The sequence below is a fragment of the Xyrauchen texanus genome, chromosome 25 (genome assembly GCF_025860055.1).
Source record: "Xyrauchen texanus isolate HMW12.3.18 chromosome 25, RBS_HiC_50CHRs, whole genome shotgun sequence".
Classification (NCBI taxonomy): Eukaryota; Metazoa; Chordata; class Actinopteri; order Cypriniformes; family Catostomidae; genus Xyrauchen; species Xyrauchen texanus.
In genome coordinates, this window is record NC_068300.1 from 18541151 (window position 1) to 18558753 (window position 17603).

The following is a 17603-nucleotide window of genomic DNA, read 5'->3' on the forward strand; positions in this document are numbered from 1 at the left end:
ATGTGAGCGATAAACACAATCTCAGACACACACACACACACAGATCTTGACCGGCTTGGAGGGTAAATTCATGTGCTGACACACTGACACAGATAATGCTTTGGATGTTGAACTGATATTTGTTGAAGCATAAACATTAGAGAATTAAAGGTATAGATCACTAAAAAATGTAAATTCTGTCGTCATTTACTTACCCTTATGTCTGCCTAAATATCTCTTGAGTTCCATGCAAGAAAGAAAGTCAAATGGGTTTGGTTTGACAAGTAAATTATGGCATAAGGGGAACTATACCTTTAAACTATGACAGAGTGATTGTGTGCCTGTTCAGTATGAAGTGTGGAGTCTGTGTTTTGAGTTCTGAAGGGAACTGGCCGGTTCTGGCCAGTTGGCCGCGGCCTTCATCCAATCTGCACATTCCACACCATGAATACACTGGGACCACTTTTGGCAGGCCACACTGGGTGTGGTAATGCTCATATCCTGTGCACTGACCCTTACACACACACACACACACACACACACACACACACACACACACACACACACACACACACTCACACACACACTTGTATGAGACATCATAGCCATGACAATGGACTAAAGTTATTTCACCTTTTATCTCTCGTTTACGTCAACCAATTGGCTATTTGTTGGCGCATACCCTTCACATGATTCTTTAGTGTTTGAGACTAGTGGTTGACCGACATGTTTTTTTTTTTATAAGCTGATACTGATATCTTGAGAGTAGGGTTGCCAATATAATGTAAATATATCAAGGTACTCATGGAAAAGGAATTCATATTTATTGGGAAAAATCATGACATTTTCTTTAGTAAATATAATTTCCTGTATGCTTTGCTGTTAAATATTTCATTGGTTTGAAACTACTCTTTGTGAGAACAATCTCTATAAAAATTGTAATTATGGCAAATTATTAGGGCTTGGAGATACATTGCATCTGGAAAGTATTCACAGTGCTTCACTTTTTCCACATTTTGTTATGTTACAGCCTCATTCTTGTAGAATCTTATAGAATGTCCTTGAGTGGCCCAGACAGATTCCAGACTTGAACCCGATTGAATATCTCTGGAGAGATCTGAAAATGGCTTTGCACTGACGCTCCACATCCAACCTGAGAGGTCCTGCAAAGAAGAAAGACAGAAATAATTTAAGACAGATAAACATGTTGTGCGCTTCAGAATAATTGGGTAACATACTGTTCTGTGCATTCGAGGGGTTTAATGAGCTCACATTTTTAGCACTTTTAGAGCAGTTCACCTGCATTGTGAAAGAAAAGTACTGCAGATTCAAACATTTGCACAATTCCAAATGTATTTATGGCTGCAAGTTATTATACAAATGTACAAAGGAGGAGATGACAGCGTTTCACCAGTTGAGGAACAGTGTAAATGACACACTGCACTTTCATTGTTGAAATAAAAGCTCCAGAGGAAGGTGAAGTAAATATATTAGACAGAATATTATATTATAGTAATAAACTTGATTGGGTCAAACAGTAATAATTGAGTTGTTTTTACACACCTTGTTAACTCGCAAAAAATGTTTAAGTAAAAATATATAAAGGTAAATAATATTTTTTTTAAGCTACTATGTATTATTGTATTTAAAATATACAGTATATAATACAAGTGCAAATAAACTTAAAGGATTATGTCTTTCCCTCATATGGTCAAGTAAAAAACTGTGGAAACTTTATTATGTTAAAATCGATTTTTATTCAATGCCTTCAAAATATTCAATCTACTTGGCTACAATGACTGTTTGGTTAAAATGATGGTTCCCCTGATTAAAACAAAATCACTTTTTATTCATTTCATAGCAAATACACAATTAATAAATTATTTTGAATGTCTTCAATAGGCTGAAAAATATTGAGGTATAATGTTTGTAGCCATATTGCTTACCCCTACAAATGACACAAAATTGTTGAAAATAATACTCAAAAGTACACTCAAATAGGGCTGGGTAAAAATATTGATGTTCCGAATAATCATGATCTTCATATGAAGTATCCCAATATTTATTATTAAAATCCCAAAATCGCTAAAACAAATTACTTTAAATTGAAAGATGACTTCAGTTTTGGTTTGTTTTCATTATTATAACAGTTAAAAAGAAATTGAACTTTTTGGGCCCTGATGTTAACCTTTATGTAATATACCAAATTAGAAGAACCCTGTGTAATTTACAGCATTAGCTGAGAGAGAATTACTTTCAAATGCAAGCAAAGTGGACATTATAACTGAATTTAACCAAATGAATCAGAATCGATTTGTATCGGAATCAAATAAAATCTGACGAAGAGCTTGTGAATCGGTTTTAAACCAAATCTGGAAATCTGTATCGATACCCAACCCTACTCAAAAATAATTGAAAACAGAAAATGCATAATATACATTGACAAGGCGATAGGCAGATAGTTGATTGAATAATCAACCATAGTTGCATGATAGGCGATAATCTCAAAATGACCAAATATCGGCCGATTTATCAGCCTAGCTGATGCATCTATCTATTACAGACAGAAACAAGCGTTATCTGCATGCCCCTGTGACTGTGCATAGTGGTGAGTGGCACTGCAGGTTAATAGATGAAAGTGAGAAAGAAAGAAGAAAAGACAGAGAGAAGAATAGAGAGATCTTTAGAGGAAAGTGAGTTGGCACAAAGCACCCTCAGTGCTAGAGTGGCACTGCCAGTTTGTGCGGGTCTGTTGTGCATGCACAGACTCTGCTCTATGAGAGTGTGTGTGTGTGTGTGTGTGTGTGTGTGTGTGTGTGTGTGTGACCCAGCTGCACTCCCAGCATTACATCAGTCTCCCACATCACCCACACACAATGAGCCTCCAGTCAGCTATTCCTCCATATGCCCAGCACTCTGCCCATATGCAAAAAAGCAGCTTTATACACTCGTATGCTTTTGTGTGTGTGAAGTGCAGTGTTTTTATGGAAGCTTCAGTCAGACTTGTTGCTTGATGCAGTTTTTTAGAGGTGCTTGCTAAAGTAAGCTCTTACTTTTCTGATGGATCAGACTTATGTTTTAAGGGGGCAAAAAATATCCCATGGACTTGCACTGAAGCAGGGACCCAAGCCACATCTAAGGCCCAGAATATCATAGAGAGGATTGGCCCATGGGCCTGTTAGTAAAATGCCAAAATGTATTTTCAACAACACTTTAAAAACCATTGGAACACTATAGCAACTACATAGTAATGCCCTTGCAATCACCTTATCAATTGCATAGCAATGCTCTGAAAACCACTCGGAACACCTGGGCAATGCTATCCACATAGCAACGCTTTGGCAACCACATACAACACCCTAGCATTGTGCAGGGTTCCAGTGCGTCCTAGAAAACATGGAATTTTGCAATGCTGTTTTCTAGTCATGGAAAATGTGAAAAATATCTGAATGTCCTGGAAAATAATTATTTGTCCTGGAAAATATTATAGTATAATAAAACGTTTGACTGTGTTGCTGGCAAGGTTTTCGTTACATTTACAAAAACATGGGAAAGATATGGACTCCGAATAGAGTCAAATACACAGACTGATGACGTGGCCCGGAATCCTGCCTGGACCCGCGCCTTTACGGATGTTCACCAGTCGGAAGCATCAGGTTACATCCGCTGCAGAGACATAGAGTGAACTAACCTCTGTAGCTTTGGCAGCGAGAGCTTTCTCCATGAGGGTGGTGTTATTTCACTCGAAACGAGCATAAAAAGCAGAACGGAAAAAGCAGAGTGGTCCGATTTACCAAATGGTTTGCGGGGGAGGGATGGTACAAAACGTGTTCCCCTTGTGTGTTGAAACTGATATTTTAGTAGTATTTCGGTGCTATTGACTTGAAGTTGGCTTTGTTAAAGTCCAGTCACAATGAACGTGGCCTCAAGGTGCACGGTTTCCTGCTCACTTATACTCCCATACATTTCCTTGAGTGTCGGCATGTGGCGGCATGTACACAGCTGTGATGATGGCCGCTGTGAATTCACTTAGTAGCCAGAATGGTTGACACAGAAGCATGAGAAATTCCAGTTCAGGAGAGCAGAAAGACTTGATAGAATGTACGTTCCTCTGAACACACCAGGATTTGTTGATCATAAAACATACACTTCCACCTCTGCTTTTACCTGTTCTTTCACTCTCTCTGCTCGGTGCACAGAGAACCCCAAGGGTTCGATGGCGGAGTCTGGAATCTCCGCAGACATCCAAGTGTCTGTAAGGCAGATAATGCCAGCAGTCCCTTGTCTCTCATTGGAAAGATGTCCACGCTCTCAGCTCGCAGAGTTTGTTGTAATGTTTGAAAACAGCGGGTCAGCATTGAGGTATTTAAAGTCTGTTTTTTGGTGTGCAGTTGCTGACCCAATATCAAAAAGTGTTTGTCTATTGTAGACAATAAGGCAGACAACATCCAAGACAAAACAAACAAAAAACTGCAGTATTGGGTTGGAGCTAGCAACGCTGCAGCCATACTCGGGCCATCTTGACATACTGTTAAGCTGTGACTTCATGGTAAGTTGCTATTTAGTTCATGAAATACATACTGGAAATGTAATAAACAATGACCCTATAATTTTTCCTTTTCAATATAACTAATAACAACCATGTCACTCATGTTTATCACATCTGTTTGATATGTTAGCCAGCTGTAGTTTGTTACTGCAGTCAGTAACGTAGCAGATTAACGGATTGTGTCTGAGTTTTGATTTCACACTACATGGTTACCTAGTTGGTCAGACACAGTGCTGGAAAGTAAATAAACAATGTCCATGTTTTACTCTCCGTGACAACGAGTTTATAGCTTACTAGCTAACCACGTAGCTACTTTCATACCTTGTCAGCTGAGTGGAAGCTAATGTATAAACATGTATTCACCAAACTCTTTTGTTCAGGATTCGCAGTTTGGTACTCCCTTCAACCAAACAATTCCAGTCATTGCATTTACAAAATGTAATATTTAAAAGTCTGGTTTTCCACCATTGAAAATTTCTGCTGAACTCGTATAGCAGAATACGGTGTTACACTGCTGCTGCTGTTTATCTCTTGACTCGGCAGGTGTAAATGCTTTTTGTTTTACAACTTTCCCCTAATTTACTGGCAGTTTTAAAATAGTCAGCATTTGACTGACACTAAACAGTACTACTAATGTTTAGCTATTTATTTTATTTGAATATATTCTTTAGGTAAATGGTCAGGCATTGACTGATTCTAAACATACTGTACTGATTTTTATTTAGCTATAATTTAAATGTATTATTTGTTTAAATGGTCAGCAACTGACTGATTCTGAACATTCAGTGCTGATGTTTATTTAGCTTTTATATTTGTATTTATTCTTTAGTTTCTCAGTGTTCATTTCTAGAATTTGTTGACAATGTATTTAATAATGTCAAATATAAAATTCTTTGATACAAATATTTGTTTAAGAAAGCAGCCTTCTGCGTACCTTTGCATAGTCATATCGGTGCACAATCAACATAGAAAAGGTCTGTTTTCATTCCAGCTCAAAAATGTACTATATCGGCCACCATATCTACCCCTCTAAAATCAGTATTGGTCTCAAAAATCCCATATCGGTCGGGCTCTATTTTTGACTTTCTGCATTCAAGGCAATTGACATTATTTTCACTTCCAAATAAATGTTTTCAATGTTTATAGTGCAAACCTCCCGCTTTCTTGCATGGTAAGCTTGTAAATTTGCTCCTCCATGATGCTTTCTGCTACGCTTGTCATGTGGAGGGCAAAGCGTCGCTTGATGCTGTACCGTTGAGCTGAGTGTTGATGCCTCGACTCAACTCCTAAAATGCGCTTTACAATGACCAAAGGACATTATTGAAACTGAAAATTATTATTAGGCCATTATTGTTGTCTTTTCTGATAAATGTCATGCTCAGTAGTTTAAATGCTGTAGGAAAAATAATACAATACATTTGCTTTGTTCTTATGCTTAAATACTATAAAGTCTCTGGGCAGATTTCTGTCGTGAACATCTCAAAATGATTCAGTGACTCAGTCCTTGCACATTTTACCTAGTGGCATCTCCAAAAGTGGTCACTGAACTAATCAGTTAATGAAACTGAACAAATTTGTGAAACAGAAGCAAGCCATAGCAAAATACCCTTTATTCACCCATTTGGATGAAAATGTTTATTTGAATGTACAGGTAATCAAATTAAAAGTGTGATATGTCCTAGTAGGGCTGCACAAAAATGGTCAAAATGATAATCATAATTATTTTGCTCAATTTTAATCACGATTATTAATCATGATTATTCTGTTATTTGGAAAAAAAATTTGTATTACAGGGCTGCACAATATGAACCAAAAAAATATATAAATACCATTGCTACTGCTTAGATCTTGATTCTAAAAGAACAAAATAAAATAAAAAACATACAATTATAAGAGACATACAATAGAGACTTGGGTGTTTACTCTCCATTCTTTAAATTATATTACTATTGTTCATATTATTATATCCCATACCCTACAGTAATATAAAATTAATAGTAATATATTTCTATAATATTTGTGCATTTTGTGCTCCTTCAAAACACAAAGAAATGCCCTTGCCCCGTCCTTGCTCCACACAACCCTGGTGCCATGGAGTTACTTTAGATTTTTTACACACTTGTTATGGGCAAATATATTTGGAATTAGACAAATGTGCATCTGAGATAAATGCGTAGCACTTAAAAATATCCCGGTCAGCTCACATAAGCGAAATGCACGAACCGAACTCGGAGCACAGCTGTTCTGTAGAAAACATACAGTATCAAAGCACGAGATGGAATTAATTTAATGTGCATCAAGCACAGAACGCTGTATCATTATTCTCGTGTGCCACACATACGAGACTCGTAAACATCTACAGTGCGGTTCTGTATTTCAGCACGTGCTCAAAAGAGAAACTGTGATTGTTCACTTGAGCGTGACTGGTCAGGTGAGGAGAAAAAGGATTAGGAAAGAGCTTGCGATTTTGGTCCATCCGTAGACACAGCCTATAATAAAAATTAACAACAATTTGCAACTTTACCTGGCTGACATATTTTGTTTGCTTGTTCACTAAAATCGCAGGCGATTATGCTTAATTAACTGTGCAGAAATCACGATCACGATTAAAATCATCTGAACATCCGTAAAGCCGCGGGTCCAGACAGCATTCCGGGCCACGTCATCCAACTGGCTCGTGTTTTTATGGACATTTTCAACCTGTCCCTCTCCCTGTCTGTAGTCCCCACATGTTTCAAAACGTCCATCATTGTGCCTTGTGGCAGGGCGGAGGGCGGGGCTGGGTCGTGATCCAACACACCCGGTCCCGTATTGGGCTAATTATGCCTCCGTGAGGTTTATAGGCTGACTGCAGAGGGCCGTGCGGGAGAGAGAGATCGTTAGAGGACATGTCCGTCATGTGTGTTTATGTTGTCTTTTAAGTTTGCCATTAAACTATTATTTATATCGTCAAGCCGGTTCGCACCACCTCCTTTCCATTGAATACCTTTACACTGGTGCCGAAACCCGGGAAGGAGGAGGGATACGCCGTAGTAGAGTTCTCGCCATCCACCCCAACGGAGCAGCCGCGGCCATCTGCCGGGGGACGAGGAGCCCAGCCGCCTGAACGAAGACGATTGCCGCCGACCGCGAGGGGAGAAGGGGCTCCTAGCCGACCTGGCCGCTGCCAGGGGCGCAGGAGTCGCCTACCGGCCGCTGAAACACGGCGGGGTTTAAGACCGCCGACCGCGAGCGGGGAGGGGCTCACTGGCGACTGCCTGGAGCGAGAGGACCGCTGCCAGGGGCGGGGGAGACCCCTTCTGTTCCCCGAGAATGCGGCGGGGTGTTCCATCCGCCAGGGGCTGGAGGACTGCCTCGGATCCGCCCAGAGAGGCGTGGCTGTCGTCCGATAAAGGGTGGAGGAGTGGCCGAGGAACAAGCTGCGGCGTATCTGAGAACTGGCGAGTAAGAGTTTTTTTTTTTCTTCATCTCTCTCTCTCACTGTCGCTCTGCGTTGGCCTTTATCCTCTTTTAAATTTTACAGTTTTTTGGGGGATTATTATTTCTGTTTCCCTCCCCTTGTCCCCTCCCTTGTCCAGGTAGATGGGGATGACCTGCCGGCAGACAGCGCGGAAGGCACGCCCTCCCCCAGGGAAAGAGGGGAGGGGGGGTGTACGTCAGGCCGGGGGCTCCCCAGCCTGAGAGAACGAGGGAGGAATGTGGCAGGGCGGAGGGCGGGGCCGGGCAGCAACATCTCCTCATTCCTCAACACTGGAGCCCCCGCAGGGCTGTGTTCTCAGCCCACTCCTGTATTCCCTGTACACACATGACTGTGTGGCAACACATAGCTCCAATGCCATCATTAAGTTTGCTGATGATACAACGGTGGTAGGTCTGATCACTGACAATGGTGAAACAGAGGTGCCTACAGAGAGGAGGTGCACACTCTGACATGCTGGTGTCAGGAGCACAACCTCTCCCTCAACATCAGTAAGACCAAGGAGCTTGTGATGGATCTCTGGAAGACAGACAGAAAACACAGCTCAATCACCATTAATGGAGCACCGGTTGAGAGAGCCAGCAGCTTCAAGTTTCTCGTTGTCCACATTACTGAGGAACTCACACGGTCCGTCCACACTGAGCCCGTTGTGAAGAAGGCTCACCAGCGCTGCTTCTTCCTGAGACGGCTGAGGAAGTTTGGAATGAACCATCACATCCTCACATGGTTCTACACCAGCACTGTAGAGAGCATCCTGGTACGGCAATAGCACCGCCCACAACCGCAAAGACCTGCAAAAGTCAAATAAACATCATCGGAGTTGAGCTTCCCTCCCTCCAGGACATGTATACCTGGCGGTGTGTGAAAAAAGCTCGGAGGATCATCAGAGACCCCAGCCACCCGAGCCATGTGCTGCTCTCACTGCTACCATCAGGCAGGCGGTATCGCAGCATCAGGACCCACACCAGCTGACTACATGACAGCTTCTTCCCCCAAGCAATCAGACTTCTGAACACTTGATCTCTCATGATCAATATACACCAGCACTGCACTTTATTAATCTATTATCTCACACTGGACTGTCATAATTATACTCTCCACAATACAACTACAGCATATATATATATATATATTTATATACTTTTTTACTTTTTTTATTGTATGTGCATTCTATATTGTGTGTATTGTTTACTGTACATTGTAGATTATTATTATGTTATTATTGTGTTGTTTAATTATGTGTACATTTGATACAGTTGTGTTGATATGTAAATTGTGTTGTGTATGTATGTTGTTTATTGTAATTGGTATATGTCTCGCCACTCTCGTGACTGCTATGTTGCTCGGAACTGCACACAAGACTTTCACCTACTGTTGCACTTGTGTATATGGTCATGTGACAATAAAGTGATTTTATTTTCTGATTTATTGTGCAGCCCTATGTCCTAGTGTGATAATTAAACCAAAAAAAGTCTCTGATTGAATTTAATAAATTAATAATCTACAAGTGATGCATGCTTCAAAATGAATGTGTAGAGCATCCGTTCATACACTGAAAACAACACATCATGATCATCACACACGCTCTTGTGTGTGAGATGACAGAGAGCACTCTGAAGTGTGCAACACATACAGACTATGTATTTATTTAATGAAGTCAAAGCTTTACAAGAATTAATAATCACACTTGGACATGGAGCAAACTGCTTATCTAGAGGTGAGAAACCAGTGTCAAAAACAAACATAAACGACAAAATAAAAGCTCAATTAAAATGGATGTATCCATTTTAATTGAGTTTTTGCTTAAATAAAACATAAAATGTCCTGGAAATGTCCTCAAATTGTGCCTTGAAAAGAGTGGGAACCCTGATTGTGGCAGTGACTTTTACAGTTATATACAATGCAGCTGGGTCGGCAGTAAGAGGTTTTTATTAAGTAATTGTGTGTGGGTGTGTGAGAGTTGTTGCACACTGAGTAGATGGGGCAGGAAAGAGATGTTGTGTTTCTAGGCCACATTCTTAAGCAGAAAAAGAGAGTAACCAGGCATGAATTCTGCACTCAATGCAGCCCCGTCCCTTCTCATACAACTGCAGAAAGAGGCATCACTCTCTCTCTGTCTCTAGCTCTTTCTTTGTGCCTCCCTGTTCTGATGTTTGCTTTCTTTTTCCCCCCTCTCTAGTCTCTAACAGATGAACTGGCTCACTTGCCCCTCTGACCTGCCTCCTTTACACTCCCTTTGTCCACACAGTTCATACTGAGATGTTGCGTTTTGAAGTTTTTTTGGAATTCAACACACAAACCCCATTGTGTATAGTCTTATCACCTGAAGCTGACAGCTGTCTCCTAAACTGAGCAGATCTGGTTTAGAAAAGTACCAGGAGCCCAGTCTTATCTTTGGAAAAACAGCATTTGTCTGCAGATCTGTCACACTTGGTTTTGGTTAGCTCGTTTTGGTTGTGTAACTTGCCTCAAAATCTCTGGAGGTCATGAGGTGTGACCTCATTCAGCTGTATGTCACTGGAGTTTAGAAGCTACTTGTTTGCCCTGGTTTAGAGGAAGAGAGTGTGTGTGTGCGTGTGCGTGCAGTCGGGCCAGTAGTTCATACTTGCCCTGTCAATATTCAGACTGATCACATAATGAATTTGGCACAGGAGGTTGCAATTTCTGCTGCTGAAATTGGTCTGACCATAGCTGGAAGTTGATATTAGGTACTTACACTTAGAGCTGGGACGATTTATCGATGTAATCAACTCAAATGTAGCACTTTCCTTTTACTCGAATTGAACAAGGTCATACTTAAAATCATAAAATGAAAATTAAAGTAATCTACATTTAGCAATCCAACAACAAAATAAATTAAACAAATGTAAAATTCAAGTCACTTTCAGGAGGAATATCAAAACATTGTGGAACCTCGAGTTTAGCAGTCCAACATAAAATTATTTTACAGTAAAATTAGTGCAATTTGAGTAACACTTTTCAAACAGGAATAACTACAACTTGTGCATTCTTAATCAACTTGTTTGTGTTTAAGAGAAGATAAGTTATTAAAATATTAATGAGACTAGTTTTTAGACAAAATATTTAGAAAAATCTGCAAATTAGTCATTAGATTAATCGACTAATCCCAAAACAATCTTGTTAAGTGCAGCCCTACTTGCACTATTGAGCCTGTGCGAGCCAAGCCTATCAACTGGTAAGCCGGGGCCAAAAACCTTGGGCCGCAAGACTAAAATTGATCTGCATTCCCACCATCGGGCTAATAGCCCCACAGCGTTGCCCTAAAACCCAACATGAATACACTGCCCTGGTGCCAACGTCACACACACTGACAATTTTACAAGAGGAAAACTCGAGCTGCGGTATCAGACTTTACTTACCCTCATGCCATCCCAGATGTGTTTGACTTTCTGTCTTCTGCAGAACACAATTTTTTTTTTCAGTAAAATATCTCAGCTCTGTAGGTCCTCACAATGCTAGTGAATGGGTTCCAAAATTGTTATGCTCCAAAAAGCACATAAATGTGGTTAAATCCATATCTTCAGAAGTGAAATGATAGGTGTGGATGAGAAAGAGATCAATATTTAAGTAAATGTTTGCTAGAAATTCTTCTCCCTGCCCAGTAGCGAGTGTATGCATGAAGAATGTGAATCACCAAAAACACAAGAAGAATGTGAAAGTTAGAGTGGAGATTGACTGAACAGGGAAGATAATTTATAGTAAAAAAACATGGCTATTAAAGGGTTAGTTCACCCAAAAATTAAAATTCTCTGATCATTTACTCCCAGCCATCTCGGATGTGTATGACTTTCTATCTTCTGCTGAACACAAACAAAGAGTTTTAGAAGAATACCTCTGCTCTATCATGGTGATCAGGCCTTTGAAGCTCCAAATAACACAAAGTCAGCACAAAAGTAATCCATAAGACCCAATGGTTTAATCAGTGTCTTCTGAAGCGATCCAGTTGGTTTTGGGATAAAATATACAGACCAAAATATGAATTCCTTTTCATCTTGCAATTGCAGTCTCATGTCACGATCATGATTTAAAGCTCGATTACACTTCCTAGTGCTTGACTCATGCGCAGAGCGATAGATTGCTTGAAAGCTTGAAATCACAATTGCAGCTGTCAAGATGTACAATGAAAAGTTACATTTTGGTCTGTTCTCCACCAAAACCAACAGGATCACTTCAGAAGACATTCACTTGCATTGTATGAAACTGAAGAGCCGAGATATTCTTTTAAAAATATTTTTTTTGCGTTCTGCAGAAGATAGAAAGTCATACACATCTGAGATGGCATACAGGTGAGTATATGATGAGAGAAATTTTATTTTTGTGTGAACTAACCCTTTAAGTGTTAAGATATAGTGTAGAGTGCACACGTGTAGGGCTCAACAATATATATTGTTTCTGCTGGTCTGGTCGAGCCGTTAAGTTCATATTCATGCTTGCCTTGCCAATATTGTTTTCTGGCACTGCAAAAAATAAATAAATAAATAATTCATTTTGTGCAACATTTAAAGAAAAAAATATATTTATATTAATCATTAGGCATTAACTTTACCCACAGCGTTATTGGTTGTCAAGGCCAAAAACTGCTCCGAGAGAAAATAGGAAATGAACAGGATGGAGGTGGGTCCATGTGATTGTGACTCGCATGACCATCCTTCTGTTTTTTTGCTGTTTGTTTTTCCATATTTTTTTTAAAGAAGTTTCAAGCTAACACTGTCCATCTGACTTTGCCAAAATGCTTTTGTAGTTTGGTTTTGGCTCAGATGTTCATTCTGAACATATTAGTTGTGAGATTTTAGTGTACACAAAAGAACGCCGCCCAGTAATAGCCCTCTTGAGCCCACAGAAACTAGATTTTTGGTGCCTATGTAGATTAAAGCCTATTACTAGATTAAAGTAAGCCTGTTGTGGGTGGTTGCCAGGGTGTTACTAGTTGGATGCTTGGGTGTTCTGAATGGTTGCTAGGTGGTTACTTACTGGCCCTTAGCAAGCAACACTAATTATGAAATACAGAGTTCACCAGTCATTAAAGAGAAGATCAACCTACCTGTGTTTGTAGACTGTGTTCCTGTCACATATTTATTTGTGTCTTAATGTGGGGATTCTTGTGTTCTTTTTCCCCTACAGGTGACATTACACAGAAAGGCTATGAAAAGAAACGAGTGAAACTGCTGGGCCCATACGTACCACAGACCCAAAGTATGAGATGCCGCAAGTCTGACTTCTATCTGCTTATTTCCCTCTTTCTTTCTTCTCTTCACCTCTTCTCTCTTTCATGCCATTCAATGCTTCTACACACTGACCAGAGTCCTTTAAAGGGACAGTTCACCCATAAATAAATATTATATTATAATTTACTCAAGTTTGTTCCAAATCCTTATCAGAAGGGTTTACATTCTTCATTGGAACACATACTGAGATATTTAGCATTTATTATTTATTTAACATTTTTGGGTGAGCTATCCTTTTAAATGTGTTTTTCACAGTAACAGTTTGTGTTGTTGCTAGTGTGTTCAGCTTTTTTGTTGTTGTTGATGCTGAAACTAAATCCAGCTGAAGAATGTGGTGTAGATGTGTGACATCTGTCACACTGCATTAATTATGTCTTGCTTTTTTAACCTCATTCTATAAATGATGTATCCAATATACTATTTTGTTTTTGCTTTTGCATTGTTCTTCGACGCGTGGCTCCTTGCTGTACCCTAGTGGTGGAAAGTAGAACTTTACCTGCTCTGTTGTTCAGCTGATAAATGCGAGACATCAGTTGAAACTTGCGTACATATAATCCCTCCCTTCATCAAGAGACCTCACTTAAAAATAAGAGTCACTTAAAATAGTCTTGCAGCAAAAAACAGCCATTAGTAACCTATCTCCTTATCTGGAAACTTTGAGTAACCTAATCGATTTAGATTATGTCCTCATTTAGCAACCAGCCGCTGGGGTCCGGGTCTTTCCAGCCTGTTAGTAACCACGAAAAACAAACACATAGAGGCTTCCTGTAAGCAGGAGTGAAGGAGGAACTGAAAGAGATGAGTTCTCTCTCTTAGTGTATTGTGACAGGGACATAAACTTTGACTTCCTTGTTCCATAATTACATTATTACTGTTTCATAAAAGGATTGCAGGGTCACACTGTTTACTTAATAGGTTCGACCTTCCGATATCTAATTTGTTGAAACCTTTATGCACTGAAAGGTATGTTTGATGCTTAGAAATATTCTCAATCGAAACCCCTCATGTCAAATATGCTAGAGTGTCTTCAAAGGTGCCATGTTAAAGTTCACCATCTATTGTCCGCTCCTTACCATCCTGCCTCATTTATACAAAGCCAATCCTTATGCTGTACTATTGACAGAAATGGGATTTTCAGGCCGAGAAATATCTTGGAAATGAATGTTATCTTAAAAACATCATGGACGTTTAATTTAAATGATGAATATAACGATTTGACAATTTCTAAAAGATTTAATTGGCTCAACTGAAATTTTTGACTGCAATCTCAAAATGATTTTTAGACATTTTTATCCAGTTTTTTTTACATATTAATGCAAAAATATTTGACATTTATTGGTCAAAATTTGTGGGAAGTGAACACTGCCTTTGGTGTTGTAAATTAGTTTGTTTTACGAGCTGTGATTTTTGTAGAGGTGGATATCCAGTTGACCCCGGGTGTTTCGAAAGACCCCGCCCTCAGCCCCAACACTGGGCCCACTCCTGCCCCACGGCAACACAGAGCTCACCGCAGCGGAGGAGCACGGGATGACCGCTACAGGTCAGGTAAGGAATTTTGTGTGACGTTGGCCAAGCTCTATTAAATGCATTTGGTTTTACCGAAAGCCCTGCAAAAACGTATTTCTTTAATACATATTTTAATCTTGTTTTCCTGTAAAAAAAATATCAAAAAATCCTTAAAACAAGATAAACCTTCAAAATATACCTTTTGACCATTTTATCTAGTTAGATTTTTGTTTGACAAAATGTTGTTAATATTACACTTAAAATAAGAAAATAATATCTGCCAATGGTGTAAGAAAAAAATACATTTAAGAGTCTAATTTAAGATATATCTTTTAAAAACAATTCTGAGCATCTTATTCAGTAAATATTTAGAGACTGTGTGAACACTTGACGTGTTTGACACCAGCATAGAGAGGATTCTTTGTCTTTACATGAGTCAGTTTAGTAACTGCAGTCACTGTTCTGCGACATTACTGGATGTCACATGTGCTATTGTGTTATATTTATTCTTTTCATTCGTCTTTCTGTACACTTTTGTTCCTCTTCTCCTCATCATGCTTTGTGTTTTGTGCCAGATATTCACACAGAGGCTGTGCAGGCTGCTCTGGCCAGGCATAGAGAGGAGAAAATGGCCCTTCCCATGCCCACCAAGCGCCGTTCAGCCTTCGTTCAGTCTGCTGCGGAGAACTGCACTCCTCCCGGTGGGTCATGCAAAGCCTTCTGATCAAAGGGGCTCAGAGCCAATACATAGAAGCAGAAACGAACCCTTACAACACACCCTGGCCTTAATCTAAATAAAGGGCCACATGATTATGTAGGGTTCTTATGGTCATGGAAGAGCTGAAAATATAAGGATTTTCTTTTTATATATATATATATATATATATATATATATATATATATATATATATATACACACACCAAAGGTTTGGAATAATGTACAGATTTTGCTTTTATGGAAATAAATGAGTACTTTTTATTCACACATGCAGCAATGAGAGCTTTGCAGATCCTTGGCATTCTAGCTGTCAGTTTGTCCAGATAATCAGGTGACATTTCACCCCACGCTTCCTGTAGCACTTGCCATAGATGTGACTGTCTTGTCGGGCACTTCTCACACTCCTTACAGTCTATCTGATCCCACAAAAGATCAATAGAGTTAAGATCCATAACACTCTTTTCTAATGATCTGTTGTCCAATGTCTGTGTTTCTCAGCCCACTCTTTTTGTTTTCTGTTTCAAATGTGGCTTTTCTTTGCAATTCTCCCCATAAGGCCTGCACCCTGAGTCTTCTCTTTACTGTTGTACATGAAACTGGTGTTGAGTGGGTAGAATTCAATGAAGCTATCAATTGAGGTCATGTGAGGCGTCTGTTTCTCAAACTAGAGACTCTGATGTACTTATCCTCTTGTACAGTTGTTCATCTGGCCTTCCACATCTCTTTCTGTCCTTGTTAGACCAGTTGTCATTTGTCTTTGAAGACTGTATTGTACACACTTGTATGAAATCTTCATTTTTTTTGGCAGTTTCAAGCGTTGTATAGCCTTCATTCCTCAAAATAATGATTGACTGAGTTTCTAGAGAAAGCGGTTTACTTTTTGCCCTTAAGACATGCCAGTCTTTTGCATTCTGTGGCAACTCAAAAACAAACAAAGACCATGATGAGCTTAATTTAACAAACCAAATAGCTTTCAGCATTGTTTGGTATAATGGCAAGTGATTTTCTAGTACCACATTATCAATTTAGCATGATTACTCAAGGATAAGTTGTTGGAGTAATGACTGCTAGAAATGGGGCCTGTCTAGATTTGAGAAAAATTACTTTTTTTAAATAGTGATGGTGCTGTTTTTTTTACATCAGTAATGTCCTGACTATACTTTGTGATCAGTTAAATGCCACTAAATTAAATACCAATTTCCTACCGAAAAATCGCTACGTTATTCCAAACTTTTGGCCGTCAGTGTCAAACAAATGACAATTAAATGAAAAGTGATCTCTTCAGTAATCAAAATACTTTTTGAATGTAACTGTATTCTAATTACCAATGATTTCACTTGTAACTGTAGTGGAATACAGTTACTTATATTTTGTATTTTAATTATATAATCCCGTTACATGTATTACGTTACTCCCCAACCCTGTCTGTCAGCATATTGATTATCAGCCATAATGCAAATTTCCTATATCAGTGCATTCCCCCTTCTCCTAAAATGCTAAATCACACTTGGCTTTTTTATCTGTAATTTTGTTTATTTTTTCTATATAAATACCTTTCTAACTTGTAAATGCATGTGTCTACAGATACATCATCAGCATCAGAGGACGAGGGCTCTCTGCGCAGGCGTCAGGCTGCCATCAGTGCAATGTTGGCACAGAACCTCCAGAGTCCTGAGTACTGGATCAACCGCTCCGTCCAGAGCTCCTCCACTTCCTCCTCTGCCTCCTCCACCCTCTCTCACGGAGAAAGCAAAACTCAAAACCAGAACCAAGGGCAGACCAGCATACTTGCAGATTTGCTGGCACACACCCGCATAGGTACTGAAGAATATTGAGTCACACACACGTACACAAACATGTATAGGTACTGAGTCATACAAAACTGACACACAATCGGACTGCATTTTTGCAGTTGTATCACAATTATGTAAGGGCCAGAGGTGGGTAGTAACGTGCTACTTTTACTCTGTTATGTTTACTTGAGGAACTTTTTGAAATAAAATTTACTTTCAGACTTGGTTTAAAAGTAGGTTTTTGGCTACTCTACCCACCTCTGGTAGGAACTGTGTAAAGGAATAAAAAATACTTAACTCACCCATATATTTTTCCAAACCTATATTACTTCCT

At 39.5% G+C, this 17603-nt stretch overlaps 2 protein-coding genes across 3 annotated transcripts in view; one reads left to right on the forward strand and one right to left on the reverse strand.

Annotated features, from left to right (window-relative positions):
• The window catches only part of zgc:158263 (ceramide kinase family protein), an 867176-nt gene that overhangs the window by 272288 nt on the left and 577285 nt on the right, over positions 1 to 17603 (reverse strand). The window lies entirely within an intron of this gene.
• Positions 1 to 17603, forward strand: part of LOC127618392 (disco-interacting protein 2 homolog B-A-like) — an 86466-nt gene that overhangs the window by 44782 nt on the left and 24081 nt on the right. For both annotated transcript variants that reach the window (XM_052090814.1, XM_052090815.1), the window contains exons 2-5: positions 13149 to 13220; positions 14666 to 14797; positions 15334 to 15459; positions 17061 to 17294. In XM_052090814.1, the coding sequence (XP_051946774.1) occupies positions 13149 to 13220; positions 14666 to 14797; positions 15334 to 15459; positions 17061 to 17294 (564 nt within the window). The remainder of the gene's footprint in view (positions 1 to 13148; positions 13221 to 14665; positions 14798 to 15333; positions 15460 to 17060; positions 17295 to 17603) is intronic.